Genomic DNA, 18,912 nt, shown 5'->3' with positions numbered 1-18,912 from the left:
GAACCCCAAACAGGCTCTGTGGGAGCATCCCATAAGATGCAAATACTGTGTGCTTCAGGAGGCCACACAGGCCCCCCACTATCAACATGGGATCTTCCTAGTCCTAGCATGGGTGGGGGTTGTCTCAGTGGCTGTTGCAGGGGAAGGGGCACTGGGGAGACGACATGGAGGCCGAGGTGACAAGGTTCCAGGCTCCTGCCCCGAGTCAATGAAAGAAGTGCCTCTTAAAGGACATGTGTATGTTGTCCTCCCATTTAACTTTCTCCTTGGGAAAGAAAGTTTGGTATCTACCCCCATCTCATTTAAAAAAAAAAAAAAGCTTTAAAAACCACTCTCTAGTCCTTCATTTCCATTGCACGTACTGGGGAGACTGAGACCCAGAAGGGAAGGACCTGTCTCTGGTCCCAGTATATTAGTGGCAGAATGGGGACTAGAATTCACATCACCTCACCCTTTAATACCCACCTCTCAGATATCAAAGTCTAGGATGGGTTAATTTATTAAAACTCAAAAGGGAAAACAGAGCCTAAGTTTGTCCTTCCTTTTCAAGGTGACTCTTCCCACTTTAAAAGCAGGCCTCCCTCTGGCCACGGAGCGCACTATGCCCTTGTCCTCCCTGTTCCCACATAACAAATGTTCCCACAAGCAAACAGGTGCAGGAGAGGAGCATCACTATGGTCCCCCAGATCCCCTGCCTTGAGTTGCCAGCCTGAGCAGTGACTCAGATGAGCAAAAGGCGGGGAAGGAGGAAGAGACTGAAGTAGAGCTTTGAGGACCTGCTCAAATCCCAGCTTAGCCACTTCTTATCTGCGTGACCTTGAGCAAGTCACCAGCCCTCCCAGATTCTCTCTGTCATCGGCTAGCTGTAAAACTAGGGTAACTCCATGGCCTCGTGGGACTGCCTTGAGGATCAGAGTTAATACGTGTAGAGAACCTGAGCAGCAATAGTTCATTTTAGTAGTATGTGAAGGATAGCTCGTTTTTTATAAGATCGGAAGTTCTTTTCCATGAATTAAGTGCATTAGGCTCCCTGCACATCTACACCAAGGCCAAGCAGTGCGGCACTTCCAAATATATTCCTCCCAGCGAGCTCTGCCCTCCATAGGAATTTGAAATGTCTTCCACCTGTGGTCAGATCCTCTGATAGGGGACCCCCTAAATGCAGTGTGACAAGCCCGAGGAATGCAGTCAAGAAATGGCTCTAGAATCAGTCTGCTGGGTTTCCTCTTGGCTGCACTGTTTAATTGCAGACAAGTTCCTCAGCCTTTCCGAGTCTCAGTTTTCTCACCTCTAAAATGGCAATTATAGCAGCGCCCGACTCAGAGGCTTATTGTGAGGTGTAAATGGGACAATGTGTGTGAAATCCTTGGTGCACTGGCTCATCCTTAAAAAATGACCAAAAATAATAACTCATTATTTGCCCTAAGGTCAACCCTTTCTGCTCATAAAGAAAGCATCGTGGGAGATAAAAGTGCTGGCTTGGGGTTGGAGTCATTATCAGTAAAGTTCTGATTCTGCCACACATTAGCAGTGATGCTGGGCGTGGCCTTTCCCCTCTCCAGGCCCAGTTTCCCCATCGGCAGACTAAAAGGGCCGGTAGTTCAGCTCTCACTCTGAAGGTTGTGTGGCCGCCCGTGTGGCTTCTGGATAGCCTCAGTCTTCCCAGCTGCCCATTCAGAGCAGGGCCAGGAAGAGGTCTGCGAGGAAGCCTCTGACCTCCCTAAACCAGGGCTTTGGTGAAGAGAGCTGCTCTGGGGACACACAAGCCCAGCTGGAAGTTTTGTCTTTACTTTACCATTGAGTGTGACCTTGGTACAGTCACTTCACCTCTCTGAGCCTTAGTTCCTTCATCTGTAAAATGGGACCTAAAATGGTATCCAGTTTTGAGCCAACGCCTGCACAGCGCTCAGCACACAGAGGAAGAAGTCTATCATTGCTTGCTGTTTTAATCATCATGACTGATGCCAGCTTCATGTGGACTCATCCCTGGGCATGTGCTCAGAGCCAGTCTGAGTGCACCTGTGACCGTTCCAAGTATTCTTTCTAGTGACAACAAAGCTTTTTACGAGAACAGTAGCCATCCTGGAGACCCACCCAAAGAAGAGGAGTTGGTCAACCTCTGCATGCCAAGAGGCAGGATTCCCGTGATTCCAGGGCAGTCTGAAGGAGGCGATAGCCATCTGTCCTTCCCCACCCTGCCCAGAAAACCAGCTCTGCAGGGCTGGAAAGGACCACAGCCTGCATCTTGCCCAGCCCTTCTACCTGGGCTAAGATGCCAGAAGGGGAAGTAACCTACCCAAGTCCCGTGGGATGTTACTAAGACCTAGGACACTTAGCATGTGTAGTATTGAAAAATTTATCTATGTTTGATTCTTGGCTTCTCGACTTACAGGCTCAGTGACCTCCCTGACCTTCATTCCTCATCTGGAAAATGGGGATAATAATAAAACCTGCTTCCCAGGATTGCTGCAAAGATTAAATGAGCATGCATATACATATATACAGATAACTTCTATGCATGTTAACATATAACAAGGCCTCTATAAATAGCAATGTCCAATAGAAATATAATGTGAGGCACTATATAATTTTATTTTATTTTTTTAAAGATTTTATTTATTTATTTGACAAAGAGGGACACAGCAAGAGAGGGAACACAAGCAGGGGGAGCGAGAGAGGGAGAAGCAGGCTTCCCGCTGAACAGGCAGCCCGATGTGGGGCTCGATCCCAGGACCCCGGGATCATGACCTGAGCCAAAGGCAGACGCTTAACGACTGAGCCATCCAGGCACCCCATATAATTTTAAATCATTCTATAGCCACTTTACAAAAAGTAAAAAGAAGGAGAGAAAATTAATTTGGGTAGTAAATTTCATCTAACCTACCATATCAAGATATTATCATTTCAACATGTGATCAGTACTAAAAAGTTATTAATAGCTTACATTTTTTTTCTTATTAAGTCTTTGAAATCTGGATGGGTTGCAACCTGGGGAGATTTTGGCAATTGTCTGGGATGCTTTTGGTTGTCACAACCAGGGGAGCCTGGGAATGGGCAGCAGTGTGTGCTACTGGTGTGAGACCAGGGACACTGCCAAAAATCCTACAGTGCATAGGACAGCCCCCCACAGCAAATAATTATGTGGCCCAAAATAGTCACAGTGCCTGTTTTACACACCTAGCATAGTTCACATTAGCCACTTTCCACATCCTGAATAGCCACATGGAACTGGTGGCTACCATATTGGACAGTGCAGTTCTAGAACATAAAACATTCGGACATGCACTTAGAAAGGCCACATTTTTAGGAGTTTGGGTCTTGGTAAATTAGTTTTCCTGTTCATCAGGAATAACTGGCCACAGGAGATGTGACTGGTTCACCAGAGCCTGGCTGGCTAAGGACAGAGCCCATCTGTCTCTGGCTGGGCAGACCCTTCCAAAGTCGCTGCCCTCCCCTGGCAGACGAGCCTGGGACTGACACTGAACCCTGTTGTTCCTTTCTGGGGAGACAATGCTGCAGGCCCTGCTACCTGCCTGACAGTGCTATTGTGGCTTGGGCAGAAAAGGGCTTTGTCAGGACAGCAGGCCAGGAGACTGCGGGTCAATGGGGCTCATTATATCTGCACTCCCGGGATGCTGATGCCAGCCCTGGGGAAGCCCCGCCTCCTGCTAGAACAAATGGGGAGCCTGAGGCCCAGAGAGGGTGTGGAAGGCCCTTCAGTAGATCCCAGCTCCTTCCCCCTCAGCCCACTGCCCTAAAACATGAAACTCCCCTAACTCTGAAAAGCCTTGTCCAAAGCACAGGGGGAAGGCAGTAGTGCCCTTAACCCAGGGCGAGGGAGCCCCTGCCCGGGACCCTAAAATGTAGCGGCCCCACCAATCACAAGCCCAGCCACAAACATATATATTAAAGAACACAGGTGGTTATCTATCTCTCAAGATCTGGGCTCAGCTCTGGCGCAATGTGACCATGATCTAAACATCCTCTCCTGTGATTAGAAAAGCCCAGGCCAGAAAGAAAGACCACAGATGTCTTGTTCTGTGTCCTTGGAACAAATGCAATCCGAGTTTGAAGGCAGTGAGTGTTTGAGGACGGCGCTTCTGCCAGCCTCAGAGATGGATGCTGTTTTGTAGCATGTGTTAGATCTGAGCAGCAGAAATGCTTAGGTAAGAGAAAAGGCCAATTAAATTCTCGTGTCTGATCTTCCGTCTCAGGTATCACAGATGCTTCTGTAATGAACTATCATTTCCGATCACCCAGTTTCTGGCTTCTCTGTGTTCCAATTCATACTGGACTTGGAGGTACTCACTTCCATGTGAACTCTGGTGCCACATCCCCCCAAAGTGAGGGGAAGGTCTGGGTGCATTAGGGCCCCTTGAACTTGAACTTCTAAGTTCTACCTTACCCACCTTGCCCCCAAACCCATGGTCACACACACACACACACACACACACACACACACACACACACACACAGAAAGAGAGAGAGAAAGAGAGAAAGGAGCTCTCTTATTTGACAGATGAGGAAACTGTTTCTCCTGGAGAGTATGTGACTTGTTTAAAGTCACCCAGAAAGTTAGGGGAAGCCACACGCTGGGAGGACCCACCCCTTGTATCCCAGCTAGAAGTGTATTATACTCTACGTGTAGAGGGTGGAGAGTGATGGGGGGAGGACAGGCTTGGGGGCAGAGCCTGTTTACTCCTGATGCCCTCGCTAGCTGTGGGACCTCCGGAGCAAGTTTCTCAGAGTATTTCAAATATGGGCTTTTGCTCTTCCTATACAAAATGTCAACATTAAGGAGGAACCTGGGAACAGGTATATGGGAACTTTCTGTACCATTTCTGTGACTCTTCTGTAAATCTAAAGTTATTTTAAAAGCATAAGGTTTTTTTTAAGTACAGTTTTCTCTCATCTGTACCATGGAGATGGTAATGGTATCTACCAAATGAGATAATGTCTGTACAGGGTTTAAAGATTTTATTTATTTGAGAGAGAAAGAGAGCACAAGCAGGGGGGAGGGCAGAGGGGGAGGGAGAGGGAGACTGAGAGAATCTTTCAAGTGGACTTTGAGCTGAGCGTGAAGCCTGAAGAAGGGCTCAGTCTCACAACCCTGAGATCATGACCTGAGCCAAAACCAAGATTTGGAAGCTCAACCAACTGAGCTACCCAGGCGCCCCTCTATAGGGTTTAGTACAGGGTCTGTCTCATAGTGACGACTCCGTAAGTAACTATTTTTAAAAGCTACCTCCTCCAGGAGGTCAGTGACCACCATTGCTGGAACTGGCCACTGCTTTCTTGGTGGTCCCATGTCTTCGCTACCCAGGAGCAGGAGTGTATTTCAGTCTAAATGCCAGGCATTTAGTGTGGCCGCTGGGAGCATGCTCTTAATCTTCACTCTTCCACTTCCTAGCTGGGAAAACTGGCAAGTTCCTTGATTGCTCTGTGCCTCAGTTTCCTTTCTGTAAATAATAAGAGTCTGTACTGCATGTGGTTGTCATGAGGATTAAATGAACGGGGATTTTTCAGCACTAATAACAGTGCCTGGCCTATAGCAAGCACTGCACAAGTGTTTTTATGGTCCAAGATAGGGTTTCTCTAATTTATTTTTACTATTACCTGTAGTAGCCAATATACTTTCCATAACCACAGTTTTTTTTTTCATGGTGATTTGGAAGACACCGGTTTCTAGATAGTAAATCCCATTTTGTTTCTCTCATTAATATATAAGGTTCTCCAGGGACAGAGAATATGTCTAACTCATTTTGGTCTCCGATCGCTTGGAAGAAGAAATATACTTCTCTCATTCATTGCCAAGCGTCTATCATCCATTCATTCCACATAGACATATTGACCATTTTATGGGCACCTACTTACTGTGTGCCTGTGGTATACCAGTGCCCAGAACAGATCAGACCTATGTTGGCAGGGAGGCAGGGAGGCAGGCAAGAAGGGAAAAACCCAGGGTCTCCGACACCACCCCCGCCTGAGAGGGCTCCAACTGGCAGCAGTGCCTTTTCCAACCCCCACGTTCCCACTTTGGCCAAAAAATCTCACCCTCTCCCACCTCTCGGGACCCATCAACTCTGTCCCTGCGGACGCAACTGGGTGCAGTCCGGGCGTTTCGCGCCGTGGCGGCGCCGGGGGACCCGCCTCCTTGCCTCCCGCCGGGGGCGCGACGCGGCGACTCCCTCTCGGGGAGCCCAGCAGCCTCCGCACCCCGGGAGGGCGTGCGCCCCTCCGCGGGCAGCTCGGGCGGTGGGCCCCCGACCCGGGGAGTTGCCCGAGACGCTGGGTGACTCCTCCCCGGGGACCGTCCCCCTCTGCGGCGCGTCATTCTCTCCACCCCTGGGGCCGACCCCGGCAGCTTCTCGCACGCCGGCCACGCCGGGACGAATCTCGGCCACCTGCTCCGGAGCCCGGGAGTTCCGGGCGCCAGCCGCCCGCGCGTCGGTCCGTCGGTCGGTGCGCGCAGGGCCCATGGAGCTGCCCGCCAGCAACACCAGCTGCCAGAACGGTGCGTGCGGGCCCCAGGGGCCCCGGGTGCTCCGCGCGCTTCGCGCCTTCCCTTCCCCGCCGCTCCTTTCCCTCGCGTCCGCTCCTGCGGGGGGCCCAAACCCGGGAGGGCTGGGTCAGCGCGACTTGTGGTCAGGCCCGTCTTGGGGGGGGCGGGGCGGGGAGCAGGCTTCTGGCCGACTTCCCCCACCTTCGGGGCTGGGGAGCTGAGAGGGGGATTGGGAGGAAAGAGGACGCGTGGGGAGGGAGGGGCCTCGGCGGGCATAATTAACCAGAGCTGGTCAGCCAGAGGTGGGGGTTTTCACGGTAGTTCCTTAGGTATCCTTGCTTCAGATTCTCGCACCTGCCCAGGTCTGGTTGTCTTCCTGGGACCCACCAAAAACAAGGGAGAGGGGCGCAGACATTCACCACCTCCAAACCCACCTGCACCTTGTAGGTGGGAAAGAACAACCCAGGGAGGGATAAGGAAAGACCCTGAGCTTAAGCTGAGTTCTTACCAGGAACCGGGTGGTAGACTAGGCCCTTTACCTGCATTATCTCATTTAACCCTTAACCCTAGAGGGCAGATAGGTATTATTACCTTACTGTCTCCTTTCTGGAGAGAAAGAAACAGAGGCTCTGAAAAACCTGATAATTTGCTCAAGCTACTGCAGTGGGGGGAGTGGAATATGAAATTAGAGCTCTTGGATTCTCAAACCTGTACTCATACGACTGTACTCCTTTCCTGGTATGTCTGCATGTTCCTACCTCCTCTTGCAATGGCAGCCTGCTGACAGCCCTGTTTCTGTAACTTCTTTTTCCCAGTGAAGAGTTCAAAGCCAGCTCTGTGGGTGTTGGCTAGCTTTGGGTTCCTGGCCAACAATGCAGTCCATTTTCAGCCTCACCTTCCCCTGGGGAAGAATACGTTCTCCGGTCCAAGCGTATTCTGGAAAAGAAGAGGGAATCACCGGGCCCAACACCCATTTGTCTCATGAGAATCCTCCTCAGAATTGGAGTTTCTTTGGCCATCAGCCCTCCCTCTTTTTCGTTCTGTCTTCATGGGAAAACTTAATTCAGTGGAGGCTACTGCACCCCTGGGTGCTTCAGGCCTCCGCAAAACAGGCAAGCTCACCCTTTGGCCCCACCTCCTGGAGATGCACCTTCAGGAGGGCAGGGGAATGGGGTAGGAATGGGATTGGCCTTCTTGGGAGTCACCTTCCTTGGCCCATGTCCTGGCTCTGGCTCATTTCCTGTGTTCAGGGAACTCCCCAGACTCGACGGTCTGAGCTGAGGAACAGGAGTGAGAGGTCAGACCGAATCTGAGTAGGGATGGAGATGGCTTCTTGTCTCACCTTCTCTTGATTGTGAGACAGGTGTCAGTAAGAGAGATCTCCCATGGCAAGACACATGGATGTCCCCTGGTGGGTTCCAGGCCCAGCTCTGCCACTAGGTTTTTGTGAGACTCAAGCAAGTCCTTCCCCTTCTCAGGGCATCAGTTTTCCTGGCTGCAAGTAAGAGGGTTAGGCAGACTGTCTTTCCGAGGCTCTCCCAGTACCATTCTTCTGTGCTTCTGTGCCATGGAAGAAAGGTCAACATTGCCCTTACTTTATTCCACCCAGTTGCCACTCTATGATCCAGATACACCAGTGCCAGAGCTGCATGACCTTTGGGGCCCACCTACCACTGCCTGTAGTTCCCATTGCTCTGAGGAGAAGTGCCGCCCAGGCTTACATCCTTGGCACAGGAGCCCTGAGTTTTGAAATTCCAGTTTGGAAAAAGACCTTCTACCACCAGAGGTCACAAACTCAGATGCCTACAGGGGCTGAGCATATAACCAAAATGACTGAAGGGAAGCAGATAGGGACTCCGGGGCATTGCAAAGGACATGTCCCTTTGTGGGGGCAGCCACTCTCATCTGCAGTCAGTGGTCGGCTCTGGGAAGGTGTGCTCGATAAGGTAAACAGAGGCAGCTCAAAAGCTGAATTTTCATGGGAAATTGGATTTTAAATGTTGGTAATGAATTCATAGTTTAAAACAACCCTCAAGAGGCCAACGGAACCCCAGCCTGCCCTTGCTGCCTGCCCTGTGGGGTGTAGGTGGCAGTTAAGTGCATGGCTTTGGCATCACGTGGGCTTCGGGAACAATTTGGCTTCACTGTGTACCACCAGTGTCGTCTTACTCAGCTTACCAAACTTATCAGGGCCCAGTCTCTTCCACTAAAGCCTGGACACGATCGCTGTGCCATTTCCATGATAGGAATGCTCATGGAAAGCCCCAGAGTGGAGGAGCATGCAGTCCTGGCGCTGGGGGATTACTGGCTCTGCTGTGCGTGGTTTTACTGAACTTGGCCAGCTTGCTCTTCTGACAAGGGTCTACCCCTCGGGCCCAAGTTTGTCCTATTTTCCTTGGCGTTTGTGCCAGAGGGCAAGCAAGGGTTGGTGGGTTCTGGGGCATGAGGGCTGACTTGGGCCCTCAGGATCTCTAGGGCTTGGAAGGCAAACTAAAGAGGTGCTCCATGGGGCGGCAGGAACAGCAATCCCTCTGAGGCCTGAAGGAGGGCCCAGCCACTGACCACGGGCATCAGAGGTCTTAGAATAAGGCCTGGGAATGGTCAGTTCTAACCAGTAGGCTGCTTATATTTCATTATCTTCAGGCCTAGAAGGGGCTGGGGGCTCTCTAGCCTCACCCCCTCATGTTAACTGTCTGGAGTCTCCATTGTGGCTAGAGGTGAGGATATGGAAGTGAAGAGGCCTCTTGGAGGGGAGAATCCCTGTGTGATCCTGAGCTGTTGGAGGTCCAGAAGCTGGGAGGAGATGCCCAGGAAGGGTGGGAGGTTGGATTCAGTGATGCTTGAGAGCTTGGAAGACCCTGCTTGGTGTGGGGGGCATTAGTACACCTTAGTGGTCATGTGCTAGAGTTCTGGAGTCAGATAGTCTGTGTTCTTAGGCGAGGTGCCTGACCTCTCATAGCCTCTCTTTCCCATCTATGAAATGGGAACTCAAGGCAGCACTTATCTGACAGACGATTATAAAAATTGGTTGAGTTCATACAAATAAAACCCTTAGCTGGGGGTAAGCACTCAGTGAATGTTATCTATTATTGTTAGGTTGAGGCCCATGGCGTGGATGGAGGCCCACAGCAGCTGAACTATGGGGTCTGAACCCGTAGCCAATTCCAGTATTTGAAAGCATGCAGATGTCCCCAGTGTGACTTTCTTATGGTGGTCTTCCTGTCCAGGTTCCCTGATCAGCCTGTACTGCTCCTCCCACCAAGTGGTGTGCCGGATCGTCGGTGACCTCAGCCCCCAGGTGCCCAGCAATGTCACCTCTCACGACTGGAAGGAGAGGTTCAGGCAGAACTACAGCTTCTACACTGGTCTGGGCCTGGCCTTCTTGTCTAGCTTCCTCATCGGCAGCAGCGTCATCCTCAAGAAGAAAGGCCTTCAGCGACTGGTGGCCTCTGGGGCCACACGGGCCGGTAGGGTCCTGGCAGGGAGGGCGGGTACGGGGTGCTAGGCAGCTGAGCCCCCAGCCAGCCCCATGAACCTCCCTTCACAAGGGGGCCTCTGCGACAGCTAGAGAGCCTGGCCTACATGGTCACAAAAGGCTTATTGTCAACCCTGCTGGGAATCCAATTCACCCGCAGGAGACCTCCCTTTAAAATCCAACATTTCTGGAGAACTTCAAGATATGTTAATTGGGGTACAGATAAGGAAAAGTCTCAGGGCCAAGAATGAGAAACCCCAGATCTAGTCCAGTTTTATTTCTTACCCGCTCTGTCATCCTGGGCAAGCTAAATGGGAATACAAATACCTCTGCCCAGAGCAATGTCACACACCACTGTGCCCTCCTGGACCCCCAGAGAGGGCCCCCTCAAGGCCACAAAAGAATTCCTGAGTCTCTGTCCATAAGGATTTGTTTGCTTGGAAAGAAGGTGTATTTCTACGAACCCACCCTGGAGAAAAGGAATCGCGTGTAAAACAATTCATTCATTTAATTATCATTCACTGCATACCAGCTGTGCCAGGTCCCACGCTGGACGTGGGAGCCCAGTGCCCCATGGGGCATTGAGCCGCGTGGGGGACACAGGCAACTGTTCCACAGTGGTTGGCGTGCTCTTCATCATGGAGAAAATCCAGGACACTTGGGGGATATTTTGGAGGACCCAGGCTTGGAAGGTTAGGGGAGGTTTTCTGTAGGAGGCGATCTGGAAGCTGGGACTTGATGAGATGGCCAGGTGAAGGGGAAAAGAGGAGGGTGTGGCGTTCCAGGCAGAAAGAACAGCCTGTGCAGAGGCTCTGAGGTGAGAGAGCGTGAGTGATGGTAGAAGCTGAAAGTAGCTCAGGATGGCTGGAACATGGGGCTGGGGGTGGGGTGGGGAGTAAGAGGTGAGGGAAGGGCCAGATCGTGAAGGGTCTTATAAACCAGGCCACAGGGTTTGGGTGCAGTTTTAAGTGACAAAGGTTTTAGGCAGGAGAGAGACATAGTTCAACTGACGATTTGAAAAGATTCCTGGTTGCTTGGAGGGCAATGGATTAGGGGACAAGCCTGGCACCTAGGAGACCAGTTAGGGGAGAGAGACAGCACAACTCGGACTGGGGGAATTGCGGTGGGAATGGAGACCATGGTGGAGTCCAGAGATAGTTTTCGATGGTAGAACTTAACTGGGTTTGGTATTGACTGGCTCCAAGGGGAGGGTAAAACAGAGTCGAGACTGACTCAGCTTTCTGACTTGAGCAACTGGGGAGATGAGGGTGTTGTTTTCTGAGATGAAGAATGCAGGATGAGCAGGTTTATGGGACTATGATGGTTCAAGTTTGGACACGTTCAATGTAGAGTTCTGCGGGACACTGCTTTGGAAGCAAACTCCTAGGGTTCCAGTCCTAGCTCTTCCGTTCCTGGTGATGTGATCCTGTGCAAGGGAAGTGGTTTTTTCTGTGCCTCAGTCTCTTCCTCTGTAAAATGGGATTCAGAACAGTTCCAGCCACTAGGATTCTTGTGAAGATAAGTAGTGTGTTTACAAAGAGGCTTGGCCCAGAGTCAACATGAGGATTGGCGTTACTGGGAGGGCCTGGCAGGCAGTTGGATGCCCAGGTCTAGAGTCAGGTGCCCTCTGAAGTGGAGAGTTGTGAGGTGTGGGGAGGAAGTCAGGAGCCATGGTCTTGGCTGCTCTGTCCTCTACTTCTGGACAAATGTCCGAAAGTCCACCATGTGAACCGAACAAACACAATTCTGGGCGTCTTAGTGTCTCCATTTTAGTGGGAGAAATGCCACAAAATAAATACATTAACTCAAATTATAAATAAGTACCATGAAGGAGAAGAGCTGGCGATGAAAGAGAATCCCAGGAGGGCAAAAAAACAGAGATAAGGGGGTCAGAGAGGGCATCTTAGGGGAAGCAACATTCAAGCAAAGTCCTCAAGAGTGAGTGTAGATATAAACAAATATCATCAAGAAGACTATCCCTGACATGGAAATGCAAAGGTCTTAAGGCCAAAAAGAGCTCATCCGTTTGGAGGAACTAGAAGAAAGCCTGAGTGGCAAGATAGTGGTAAGAAGAGTGGCAAGAGATGCTTTTGGAGACGTGAACATGGTCAAAACTATGAACCGTCTTGTTTGGGATTTTGGTCTTTTTATAGAGTATTTGGAAGCCATTGGCCTGTTACAAGCTGAGGAGTGACAGTCTGCTTTACAGTCTTAAAAGACCATTGGCTGCTCTGAGGGAATGGGTTATAAAGGGATGGTGAGCGAGGCACCAAATGAACCTGGGGAGGCTGTTGGCTCACCCCAGGCCAGAGGGGGTAGTGTCTTGGGGTCGAGTGGTGGCAGTGGGACAGACACATGTGAGATGCTCTTCGGAGAGGGAAACAGCAGGATGGATGGAACACAGAGGTGAAGGAGTGGGAGAGTCAAGGGTGATTTCCTGGGTTCTGGCTTAAGCAACTGGGTACATGGAGGTACCACTTACTGAATTTCCTTTGGTGGGTGGGTGGCATTTAAAATCAAGAGTTCTATTTAGGACAGCTTTTCGGATGCCTGTGAGAGTTCCAAGAGATGTCAAGTAAGCAACTGGACATTCACCTAGGCTCAGAAGAAAGGCTCAGTACACATATATGAAATAAGGACACCAGCGTAAAGATGGTATGTGACACTTTGGGATTGGATAAAGTCGCCCAGGAGGGGACCCAGAGGCAAGCCCAGAGGACCAACCACAGGGAACATATTCTGAACCCTTCAAGACTGGCGAGTGAAGGTAGAGATGGGAAAGGTGCCTGAGAAAGCATGGCCAAGCTCTAACTTTTTGTCCATTCCTTTCTGCAGTGGACGGAGGGTATGGCTACCTGAAGGATGCCATGTGGTGGGCTGGATTTCTCACCAGTAAGTGGGCTCTTTCCTAACAATACTGACCCATTGATGGCAGAAGCAGAGATGGAAGGAGGGGTGAATGGGGCCATTTCTGTCTTCATTGTGCAAAGTGTGAATCTCAATGGGAAAACCTTGGCAATCTTCGCAGGTAGAACATCTTCCCTGTATTTCAGATCACATTCTCCACCCAAAGTCAGTCCTTAATCCATGAAACATGTATCCCCAGAGAGGCTTGTAGAGAGCTGCTCATGATAGAGGTGTCATTTTTCAACTTCCCTTGAAACAGAGAGAGTTATCACTGCCGGTTGGAGTCTCTTGGGGCTCCTTAGCCAGGTTTTCCATTCCACAGGCAGTGTGTTGGCTCACTTAGAGCATGGCTGGTCTGCCACTTAAAGTTTGCCCAGATTTGCACATTCACACATTTCCCCTGCTTTCCATCCACCCTCGCTGGCTTTCAAACCCTAATTCTTTCAAATGGAAAATTACCCAGCTTTCCATTTATAAATCAGGTTTTGATCCCAGTCTTAGCCAGGGCTACCACATTCATCCTCTCCTTTCAAAGTGTAGACCCAGGTCATTCTTTACCAGCAGAGACAGAAAATGCACTTGCAGGAGTCTGCAAACTAGAAACTCAAATGTGGAGAATTAGGCCCTGTGGGGACATAAGACTTTCTAACCACCTGCCCACAGTTCCTGTGGGACAGATGGCTCACGACCAAGTGGTACCTGGAGAATCAGTAACTAAATGTTTCTTTTTTTTGGAAATTAACTCTTTCTAGAATGCACCTTAAGATACAGACCAAACATGAGCAGTCCCTGAGGTACACTTACCGTGGCCTGGACTAGAAGCCAAGACGCCGCAGGAACAGGAAGGCGTGCTTCCACAAACATGTCATGTGACCTTGGACTCTGGGCCTAGCTTGCCCATCTTTAAAATGCAAGGATTTGATCAGGAGAGTCTGGGCCTGACCGTCCGATCAGATTCACCAGGGGGAAAGCATAAGGACCAAGACTTTAGGGAATGTGGGCCCGAGATTCTGTGAGTGGCTGATCACTAAATGAAGCTGTTAATGCCCAGGTTAATTTGGGCTGTAGATGGTGCATCGAAGCCACACTAGCCTGTTTTCTCCCTTCATTTCTTAGTGGCTGCTGGAGAAGTTGCCAACTTCGGGGCCTACGCGTTTGCCCCTGCGACAGTCGTCACGCCTCTGGGAGCGCTGAGTGTTCTCATAAGGTTATTGTCACCTCTCTTGCTGTCTCTGCCTCCTTCCTATTTTCAGTTTGTTGAGGTCTGGAACTGTGAGTGGGGTCACCTGCCACTTGCAGTCAGGGACCTGGGTCGGTCCCAGCTCCCAGAAAGAGGCACTATACTGGCCAGAGCTCCAGAGCCTTGGATTGTTTACTGCCTCTTGTTCTAGGATCTCCTCCAACGACTGGCCAATAGAGGGGCAGGCCACAGCCAGACCAGTTGGAAGGGCTTCCAGTGCCACCAAGCTGAACGTCTCCCATCAACATTTTGGTGTGTCAGTAGGCGCGGCATACAAGTTGAAAAGCACGAGCTCTAACCTTAAGCTTTGTCGCTTAGTAACTACGTTACCATGGACCAGTCACTTAACTACCCTAAGGCTCAGTTTCCCCATCTGCTCAGAGGGGATGCTAATAATCCCTACCTGAAAGCATTGCTTCAAGGATTCAGTGGGCTTCCCATTGCCACATTCCTCTTGAACTATAAGCCTAGTTCCTCCGTGGGGGTCTTGGAGCCCCATTTGAAGCTGGCTGTGATGATTGGCTTAACCTGGGAGCCTTGGTAAATCCCAGCGAACCACACCCAGTACCCATAGTTTCCTCTGTTTTATTTTACCCTCTCAATGACAATTTTGTAACATTGACCCAATCGAAAGTAAACAGGGGCATGCCTCACATCACACAGCTGGCTGATGCAGCTGAGATAGTACTATGGCGTATCCGACTGTTGTGCAAATTCCCACTCCCAGGCAGTTAGGAGGGGTGGGGAATCCTCCACTGTGTGACCTCTGCCTATGCCAATGCCCCCAGACTCTCTTGAATGCAGATGTTTTTGGTGGTTTTAGAGGAGAGATGGAGGACATTCAGAGGAGCTCGGACATCAATCCCCTCTCTCGATACCTTAAACCAGAATTTGGGGGAGTAATTCAGTCCTAGATCAGCCAACTGCTTTTTACCCTAAGCTCAGGTTACCTTCGCAAAGAAACAGAAACCTGCCCTGTGATCACACCTGTCTTGCCCAATTACCTTCCCTTCTTCCCTCACCTCTGCCACCTCATCTGAGGAGGTGAGGGGAATGAAAATCATATCACCAAGGAATAGCAAGAAGCTGGAGGCGTTTTGCCCAGGAAAGAGAAAACTTAGGGAAGTCACCGGGATTCTAATGAGGTGTAGAGGAAAAAGCATAGGTTTTATAGTTAGACAGAAATTCAGCTAAAATCCTGGCCCTGCTACTTACCAGTTGTATGACCTTGCCAAGTTACTGTAACTTCTCTATGAGATTATTTTCTCATCTATAAAATGGAGATAGTATATTTTACTTCTCAAAGAGTTGTGAGATGTTAATGAGATAGAGTAAGTAGAAAATTCCTAGCATAATACCTAGTCCATAATATAAGCCCAAGACATAGTGCCTGTAATTGTCGTTGCGGTTGTTTATATTGGCGTATACAAATGGAACAAGGAATAGCTCTGTTTTGTACGACTCAAGGAATAGAAATAGGACAATGAGTAGAAATTACCATATTTTTGGTAATTAGAATGCACCTACGATAGATTCATTTACCTTGTGAAGGGGTGAGTTGCTTGCCATCAGAGGTATACAAGCCAAGCCTGAAAGCAGTCTGTTCGTAATGTTAAGGGAAGATGTGCTCTTTGGGTAGGAAGTTAGACAAGAATGCCCTGAAGGGCTTTTCTGACTCTTCTGTTTGGGGATCCCTTTAGTCTCTGAAGTGAAAGAAATCCACAAGTACGTCGATTCCTCCAGCACCCACTGTAACCCTCCCATAAATAAGTCTCTATTTCAAACGTTTTCGGGGGGAGAGTAGTGAGTCCTGATCTGTTCTTCTCCACGAACGCTTGCTCGGCCCCCATTTTCCTTCAGAGCGCTGGGACAGGCCTGGCGGCTAAACCCTCTCTCCCACGTCCTCGTGCAGTGCCACCTTGTCCTCATACTTCCTGGGAGAGAGTCTGAATCTGCTGGGGAAACTGGGCTGTGTGATCTGTGTGGCCGGCAGCACAGTGATGGTGATACATGCCCCCGAGGAGGAGAAGGTCTCCACCGTCGTTGAGATGGCTGCCAAAATGAAAGACACAGGTTGGCTCCCCCCACCCCGTGAGCAGGAAGACGGTGGGGAGTGAACCCCAGGGAGGGTCTACCTGGGGGCTGACCAAGCCAGGTGCTGCCACCTGGAGGAGAAGGAGGCTAAAGAAGGAAAGTTGAGGGGGGCTGGTCCTAGGGTTAGCTCACGGGCTTCCCAGGCTGGTGTGTGTTGATGTTATTTATCATGTGTTTATTCTGTGCCAGGCACGGTTCTAAATATGTTCTATGCATTGTCCTGGTCTGTTCAGGCTGCTATAACAGAATACCACAAGACTGGGTGGCTTATAAACCGCAGAAATGTATTTCTTACAGTTCTGGAGGCTGAGAAGTCCAAGATCAAGGCCCTGGTAGATTTGGTTCATAAACGGCCAACTTCTCTCTGTGTCCTCACATGGTGGAAGGGATGAGGGAGCTCTCTGGGGTCTCGGGGTGCCACCCTCATGACCTAATCACCTTCCAAAGGCCTCGTGTCCAAATACCATCACATGGGGATTAACGCGGGTTGGGGGGACGACACAGTCTTGTAGCATGCATTATCTCATTTAGTCCCACAAAAAAAGATCTGTGAGGAAGGTCCTATTATTAGGCCTGTTTTACAAATAAGGAAATGGAGGTCTTGTGGTTAATTAATAACCTGTCCAAATTATTAAAAAGTTGTGACGTGGGCCTGGAACCCATGTCTGCCTGACTTTGGAGCCCAAGTCCTTGCTCCTATATCCCATGACCATGGTTAGAGGGCTCTGAAAGCTAACTGCATCCTCTGCAGCTCAGATTACCCATCTCCCACCCCTCCTGAAGGGTACCTCGTGTTTGCTGTGCTGCTGCTGGTGCTCTGCCTCATTCTCATCTTCGTCATCGCCCCGCGCTATGGACAAAGGAACATCCTCGTTTACATCATCATCTGCTCTGTGATCGGAGCCTTCTCCGTGTCTGCCGTCAAGGGCCTGGGCATCACCATTAAGAACTTCTTCCAGGGGATGCCAGTTGTGCGGCACCCCCTCCCCTACATTCTGTCCCTCATCCTGGCACTTTGTCTCAGCACTCAGGTCAACTTCCTTAACAGGGCACTAGACATTTTTAATACCTCCCTGGTGTTCCCCATCTACTATGTGTTCTTCACCACGGTGGTGGTTACCTCCTCCATTATCCTCTTCAAGGAATGGTACAGCATGTCTGCAGTGGACATTGTGGGCACCCTCTCTGGCTTTGTCACCATCATTCTGGGTGTGTTCATGCTTCATGCTTTCAAAGACCTGGACCTCAGCCAGATCAGCTTGCCCCACATGCACAAAAACCCAACCCCCTCTCCCACCCCTGAGCCCACTGTCATTAGACTAGATGACAAGAATGTCCTTGTGGACAATATAGAACTCTCCAGCACCCCATCACCGGAAGAGAAGCCCAAAGTATTTATAATCCACTCTTAAAGCTTGGACTCCATGAGTGAGAAGATGAGCTCTACGGTACAGCCTGACCTCTCCATTTCAGAGGCACCTGGTTATTTTCACCAGCCCTGTTACCAATGGGCTCTCTTTTCTTGAGATGTTCATTTATACCTCATCACTGTTTCCAGAAGAAAAGTCCCTACCCAGTGAGTGGTGGTGGCAGAACTTCATGGAAACAGCCTCAGTGACCAAATACGTGGGTGCCAGCAGGTCCCCTGGACCTCCCTTCCCACTTGTTTCCTCAGTGCCATTGCTGTGTTGTTGGGAAGAAGAGAGAATTTGACCCGTTGAATGTAGCACAGGCCAGGACCTTCCCTGAGATGCTGGTTGTCGGGAAATCCTTAGCACTGGTTCTCCTGAGACCGAATCCCATTTCTCGGCCCGACGACGAAGTGCACCGGGTTCCCAGAGGCCCAGTCAGCAATTCATCATGCCCCCCCATCCAGAGCTGACAACTAATGTGACACGTCCTGCTGCTTTTGCCACTTGGTCTTTGGAGACAAAAGCATGACCTCAGCTGACCTTCTTACTGTGAAAACCATCTGATGTCTCAGGGAACATTTCCACCAACCCCATTCCCCGAGCACTCCAGCCTGGAGGTCAGCATCTTAGTTTCCGTCCGCTCTGCCCCGATCCCTGCCCCTTCCGTCTCTTTCTCTCGCCAAAGGAGTTGTCACTGAGACATTCGGGCAATTACCTTAGAGCTCAAAACAAAATGACAAGAACAACAACAAAAGATCCTCCACGGCCAAGCTCTGCCGGTGCAACCCAGTGTTTCATTTTGCCTCGCTCTGGAAAGAGAACAAGCATTTGCACTGCTCTTAAAAGTAGTTTGGCTGTCAAGATAGAATTTGGCAGAACGCACTTTCCTTTTCCTCAAGGAGTCAACCAAAATATGATTTGGGGAGATGGGGAGAAGGAGGAGCCATGTCGGGATCTGGCAGAGAACAGCCATAGGCCCTCCAGAAACCTGGGGCTAACTTTTGTGTTTACTATGGTGCCCAACCAAGAACCCAGGTGGAAGGGGCTCTGGGTAATTTCTAGGATGTAGCCTTAGAGGCCTGAGCAGTGGGATCAGCTTTGAATTTTAGTGACCAGTGGGGTGTAGGCTTGGCATGGGGTGCAGTCTGGCTGTTGATCAGATGGCCCCAAGCCCCCAGTCCCACTGATGAGCTCCCCGCCCTGGGAAGCAGCAGGTCATGACTGTTCCACCACCACCCGCTCTGGGGACTGCCTTTAATCCCCTCACATTTGACCAGAAGCT

General features: G+C 50.3%; 1 protein-coding gene across 1 annotated transcript; it reads left to right on the top strand.

Annotated features, from left to right (window-relative positions):
• Positions 1-6,267: 6,267 nt before the first annotated feature.
• Positions 6,268-18,912, top strand: NIPAL4 (NIPA like domain containing 4). Its single transcript, XM_025867528.2, has 6 exons — positions 6,268-6,514; positions 9,730-9,969; positions 12,813-12,869; positions 14,001-14,091; positions 16,037-16,197; positions 17,002-18,912. Exons 1-6 carry the CDS (start codon positions 6,478-6,480, stop codon positions 17,628-17,630), a joined length of 1,215 nt encoding a protein of 404 aa, XP_025723313.2. The 5' UTR covers positions 6,268-6,477; the 3' UTR covers positions 17,631-18,912.

This window comes from Callorhinus ursinus, unplaced genomic scaffold (genome assembly GCF_003265705.2).
Source record: "Callorhinus ursinus isolate GAN/ISIS: 27379988/994484 unplaced genomic scaffold, GSC_fseal_2.0 scaffold3, whole genome shotgun sequence".
NCBI lineage: Eukaryota > Metazoa > Chordata > Mammalia > Carnivora > Otariidae > Callorhinus > Callorhinus ursinus.
This window is presented reverse-complemented; position numbering and strand designations above follow the sequence as displayed.